This window comes from Solea senegalensis, linkage group LG1 (genome assembly GCF_019176455.1).
Source record: "Solea senegalensis isolate Sse05_10M linkage group LG1, IFAPA_SoseM_1, whole genome shotgun sequence".
Lineage (NCBI taxonomy): Eukaryota > Metazoa > Chordata > Actinopteri > Pleuronectiformes > Soleidae > Solea > Solea senegalensis.
In genome coordinates, this window is record NC_058021.1 from 23,080,861 (window position 1) to 23,086,860 (window position 6,000).

Genomic DNA, 6,000 nt, shown 5'->3' on the forward strand with positions numbered 1-6,000 from the left:
CAGACTAAGAGATACGGTAATGAGAGGTACGCAGTATCCTGTCAGCAACGACAGTATTTAACAGGATGGTAACATAAGGGATAACTGGACACTCTACGTTCATTGGGGGACCTGGATAAACGGGAGGAAGGAAAATCCAGCGTAAACTGGCAAATCAAATATGTGGATTAACCTAAAAATTCAGGTGTAAACTTAAAAAACCCGTTCAAGTTCAAAATATGAATATGATATCTAGAGGCGCATCCGACTGCCTTACGCAATTACCTCTTTGTTCAGCAGAGGGCTTGTGCAATGCATCAAAGCGCCAGCTGCGCATGCAGCTCAGATTTTAGAACCACACGCAAAGAGCGTGTCTGTTGCATGTGGACAGTGCATGCACAAACTAAACTTCCATCCAACCAGCAGATGGAGTATTAACCCCCGCCCAGCAAGCAGAAGAAACATTTCAACAACAAAAGAAGTAGGAGATACATCTGAAGGATAGTCATCTGAGCCTCGACCTGGCGACCCTCGAACCGGCCGTAACCCCAGTGTGTCCGAGGGAGCTGCTACCGCCACTCAATGGTGAAGTAAGATACTACAGGACACTGACGTGTGAGTATACCAGGGTGCGCGATGTGTTGCAATGTGTTGCGATGCGATGCGCGGCATGTGCGCAGAAGTATACCACAGGCTTTAGCTCCACCCAAGCAAAGCAGTAGAGTAGGCGTGAGTAAAAGTAGATATAAATCATGTTGTCACGTTTGGATTTGTGTGCGCATGAGGAGAACAACCAGATATCTTCAGAGGGATCGTGTGTCTCACTAACCCTAACACTCACTAACGCTCACTAACGCTCACTAACCCTTGCTAACCCTCGCTAACCCTCACTACCCTCACTACCCTCACTACCCTCTGTGTGAAGATTCCTTACCCAGACTCTTGGGCAGGAGGTTCTCCGTAAACTCGGCGCGATCCCCGGCGTGCAGCACACTGTAGACGCTGGTGTTCATGAGCTCCTCCTGCTGGTAGTGCAGGTACTGGCTGACATTCTCTGAGACAAATACGATGACACCGTCCACGTTGACCACGAAGAAGAAGCCGTCCAGAGCCTGAGGAGCGAGAAGAAGAAGAAGAAGATTATTCTTTCATCGTTTTCTGTCCCAGTTTCTTTTCTCTGGGGTCGACAGAACAAACCTCCAGCATCATCGGCCCGAGAGCGTCCTTATCTATGACGCCCTGTCCTGTGGACGACACGTCGGCCTTCTGCACCTCCTCAGCGTCCTCCACCGCAGCTTTGTCTGGAAGAGACCAGGAGGAAGATGCATTTATTTATCTTTATTTTAAATGTGTGAAATAGAATCACACAGACACTAAAAATCATGGACACAAAATCTGTTTTTAATCTATCAATCAAATGCACTGATCTGATACCAAGAAGAGCAAGAGAAGGAGGTAGGAATCAGAGAAGGAAGTATAGAGCAGTTAAGGAGATAGGAACAGGAAGAAAGTGTCCTCTCTCAAACGAGGACACACAGACACTCACCCTGCTCTTTGATCTGTCTGATCTGCTTAACCGTCTCTTTGAGAATGACACATTTGTCTGGTTTGACGTCGAGGACATTCATGTTCATGTCATTGATGTTGGCAAAGATGAGCTCGGCCAACTCCTCGATGTATTTGTTCTCCTGCTCACGGTTCCTCCTCTCGCTGCACCTCTTAGGACTGCACGACAAATCAAGTTGACTTATTTTACAATCACTTAACTCGTCTGAGTGTTTTCTTTAATACATTTATATATACAGTATATATATAATGTTTCTGTTCACCTGGGTCCCGGCAGCTCTGACTGACAGTCCTTCCTCTTCAGGGACTCCCTGCCTCGGGTGGGCTCCGGGGTGTCCCCCCCCTTACTGCTCATCTTCACCAAATATCAGCACCTGCAGGTGGACATGTGCAAAAAACTTTTATAATTCACACTTTTATTAACAGTATATAAGAAGTAAATCCATAAAAAAATGAGCCAAAGTTGAGTTCCTCCGAATTTCACGATAACTTGGTGGGAAGACAAACAAAAAAGTAAATAGGGACCATGGCCTTAGCTCAACAGGAAATTGGCCGTTTTGAATTTTGGCTAGGTTGACCATCTGCCATGCAACAGGAAGTTCCCTATAACATCGCCACCATTCACCATGGAACTTCCTACGTGACACAAGTGACCCTGAATACATATATGGACACAAATTTGGCCAAACCGGAAGTTGGCCATTTTGAATTTTGGCTTCCATTTCTTTATGATCTGCATCCTGGGAAAATCGAGCCAAACTTAAGTTTTTTAAATTAAATTAAGAATTTCACGAAACTCTGTGGGAAGATTTCACAGCCCAAGACGACCATTTTGGCAATTTGCAGCCTATGTAAAGGGGTGAGACATCAAAGGCATCAAAAGTTGTTGAAAGGTTTTGCAGATTCAAAAGTGCGGTCAGGGAACTGTGGGTGGACATGAGGAGTCCTAGTTGTGTGTTTTATTTGTGGTTCTGTACAGCACTGTTTGTACAATGATAGACAAAATTAAACAATACAATGAGAAATCATGGTGGCCAATCTCTCTGTGTGCACGTCTCTGCTGTTTGTTGCCACCGTGATGCATTTTTGAGCTGGAGGCTCCATGGTCAGTGGTTTGCCGCCCGTTGCCAGGGACAACGAGCATTTCGTCAATCTACGTGGTTTCAGCAAACATCCTGAAGTCGCTCTGGCGTGGACGAATAAAAAAAAAGAGTTGTGATGTAACGAAGTACAAACACGTGGTTACTCAGGTAGGTGAAGGAAAGCTAGCAATAGTAGGCTACATGTTGACCCTAAACTCCGGAAATCACGTTTTTAGTCACTTTTTTTGGCTAACATAAATCCTGTTTTTAGTCATGTCAGCATTTGTTTAGGTTGTCAGAAAGTTTCTGCGGCACACTAAGCATGAATCTGCGTTTAAAGCTATGCTAGCAACAGCAGGCTACAATCCCAACTCTTCTCATGAAAGCTCCAAGTGTGAGTGAGTGTGTGTGTGTGTGTGTGTGTGTGTGTGTGTGTGTGTGTGTGTGTGTGTGTGTGTGTGTGTGTGTGTGTGTGTGTGTGTGTGTGTGAGTGAGTGTGAGTGAGTGAGTGAGTGAGTGAGTGAGTGAGTACGTGTGTGAGTGAATGAGTGAGTGTCCGAGTGAATGAGTTTTCTTTCAAAAGGAAGTGAGGGAGCGCAGACCAAACAAATAAAATAAAATATTTCTGAACTTTATTTTATTTTACAATTTGTGTATTTTTGATTTTGTGGTTTTATTTTTGTTTTGCTCAATAATTCAGAGTGTTTCACAAATGTGGTGACTGAGTGAAGCAGAGATAATGACATGAAATGAAAGTGAAAACACAGTGAGAGTTTACAGAGGTCAAAGGTCACTTATCTCTGTTCTCAGTGTGAAAATGAACACACAGTCACAGCTGAGACACTTTCAGGGAAACGTCACGACGACATCAGCGTTCTTTGAGACACTTTATTATAATATTACTGAAGTAAAAAGTCTATAAGACATTTACTGTAATGATTTGATTTACTATTTTTCAACTGGAAGGTTGTGGGTTCAATTCTGTTTGTCTACATATGTCTTTGAGCAAAGACACTTAAGCCCATGTTGCAGCGAGTGAATGTGAGCGAAAGATGTGTGAATGTGTGAAAACTGAAGTGTAAAGCAGCTCAAGTACAGATACATGAATTTTTGTACCATTTTTGAACAAAGTATTTGTACTTTTGTTAAAGGGAGGAGTTAAACAGCTGCTGAACCTCAGGTGACAGAGCAGCGACTGACCTGCTGACCGTACACTCTGACACACACACACACACACACACGGCCGCTCAAAGTCCAGCTCTGACTCACACACACACACTTCGTTTACATCATAATAATCTGATTTAAACCAGAACTATCGTTTTTTTTACTGTAACTACAACAAAAAGTGCTAAAACATGAATTAGCTGCTCTGGGACTCATGTATTCATATATTTACTGCATATACATTTAAAAATAAACAAAGTTCAAATCAGATTATACCACAGAGAGAATGTCAGAGTGACACACACATACACGCACACACATACCTCCCTCTGCTGTGGTTCAACCAGACCAGGTCCATAACAAGTCCAGAGCTGAGCAGACATCCCATTATCACTGGTCAACAACACACACACACACACACACACACACACACAGTGACTGAGTCACACACTTGTTTTGTATTTCCTGTCTTCACTGTGTGAGATCACTCAGCCTGTGTGTGTGCGTGTGTGTGTGTGTGTGTCTAATGACAGCTGACAAACTACATGCCACAAATCCTCTCCCTCTCTGTCCCCTCCCCCATCACATGGACACTCACCCACACACTCCTCCCGCTCCTGTTAGCTGATGACCAGGAAACAGAAACACTCTCTCTCCCCCTGTCTCTCCTTCTTTTTATCTCCCCCTTGCCCACCCCCCTCAGGTTCCATGCTCTATTGTTTACATGAGAATTACACTTTTATTATAAAAAAACAACCACTTGTGAACTGTTCAAGTTCCCCAAATGGGGGCCACAACCCGAAGGTTGGAAAATGCACAACGCCTTTTTTTTTTTTTTATTTCTCACCTTTTATGGAAGTAAATAAGCTCACTTACCTCAAATGCAAAGCATCCTGGGTAAAATTCCAGTGTTACATGGTGACGACAGTCTACGGAGACACACAGTGAGAATCATTAACACAGGAAAGACAATTAATCCATGAACTATTACAATAAAAATCAGTTTGCCTCATTTTCAGCTTCTTAAATGTGAATACGTTCAAACAAATAAATGATAAAACACTGATTCTTTTTAGTTTGTGAACTAAGAGAACATCATCATTTCCCGGTTTGACAAACAATGATCAACATTTTTCAACATTTACTGACAAACTAACTATAATACACTATAACACAGTAAAACTACACTACAACGCAGTAAAACTACACTATAACACAGTAGAACTACACTATAACACAGTAAAACTACACTATAACTAGGGCTGGGCGATATGGACTAAAAGTCGTACCTCAATATTTTTTAGCTGAATGGCGATAATATATATCTCGATATTTTTTCCTGTGATGTAATTGGGGTTTCCCCCAAAGCATTATAGCATATTAGATCAAATGTTTTCCAGAGGCAACACAGCTTGTTGATATGATAATCAATATCATCAATATCAATTATCAATATTGACAACTTCGGGCTTCCATATGTCCAAAAGTGACTGACAGTAATTGAAAATGATTCACAACTATATTGCGTGTGAACTATGAACCAGCTAGTTCCCGCCTCCTCAGCACAAGCTGAAAGATAAATCTAACACACCAAGAGAGGCAGGACTGAAGGCAGAACAGCCAGTCATCAGCCGGTGTCATGTTTGAGGCTATGACAGGAGAGGGAGGGGGAGAGGAGGCAGCTGCAGCAAGCGCAGAAATGGAGCGACTGTAGTGAGGCATTTGTGCAAATCTGAGGAAAAACTGCAGAAAAAGTGTGGGTGTTGAACCCTCTCACCGGGAAAAGTGTGGGTGTTAAAACACCCACATCCCCCACGGGTAGACGCCTCAGTGTGTGTGTGTGGAGAAGCAGGGAGAAATAGGTGCGAACTTGCGGCCCATGTATTGTTATTTTAATGCAAAATGAACTATATCAATACAAGTGATATTGTCCCGTGTTGTATCTCGTTTAGAAATATATCGATATATATTAAAATATTGAGATATCACCCAGCCCCAACTATAACACAGTAAAACTACACTTTAACACAGTAAAACTACACTATAATGCAGTAAAGCCATGCTATAAAATAGTAAACTACACTATAATGCAGTAAAACTAGACTATAACATAGTAAAACTACACTATAACGCCATAAAATTACACTAAAACGGCGTAAAACTACACTACAACGCCTTAAAACTACGCTATAACGCCGTAAAACAA

The 6,000-nt window shown here is 42.4% G+C and overlaps 1 protein-coding gene across 6 annotated transcripts in view; it reads right to left on the minus strand.

The window, feature by feature from the left end:
* The window catches only part of LOC122780275 (nuclear receptor coactivator 2-like), a 29,460-nt gene that overhangs the window by 16,673 nt on the left and 6,787 nt on the right, over window positions 1–6,000 (minus strand). For 4 of the 6 annotated variants that reach the window (XM_044043165.1, XM_044043156.1, XM_044043148.1 and 1 more), the window contains exons 1-5: window positions 4,118–4,336; window positions 1,809–1,919; window positions 1,526–1,704; window positions 1,177–1,280; window positions 914–1,091 (exon numbers count right to left, since the gene is read on the minus strand). In XM_044043165.1, the coding sequence (XP_043899100.1) occupies window positions 914–1,091; window positions 1,177–1,280; window positions 1,526–1,704; window positions 1,809–1,900 (553 nt within the window). In that variant the 5' untranslated portion in view covers window positions 1,901–1,919; window positions 4,118–4,336. Of the gene's footprint in view, window positions 1–913; window positions 1,092–1,176; window positions 1,281–1,525; window positions 1,705–1,808; window positions 1,920–4,117; window positions 4,337–4,670; window positions 4,724–6,000 lie in introns of those variants that run through there. The other 2 variants (XM_044043131.1, XM_044043140.1) reach the window with 2 other exon arrangements.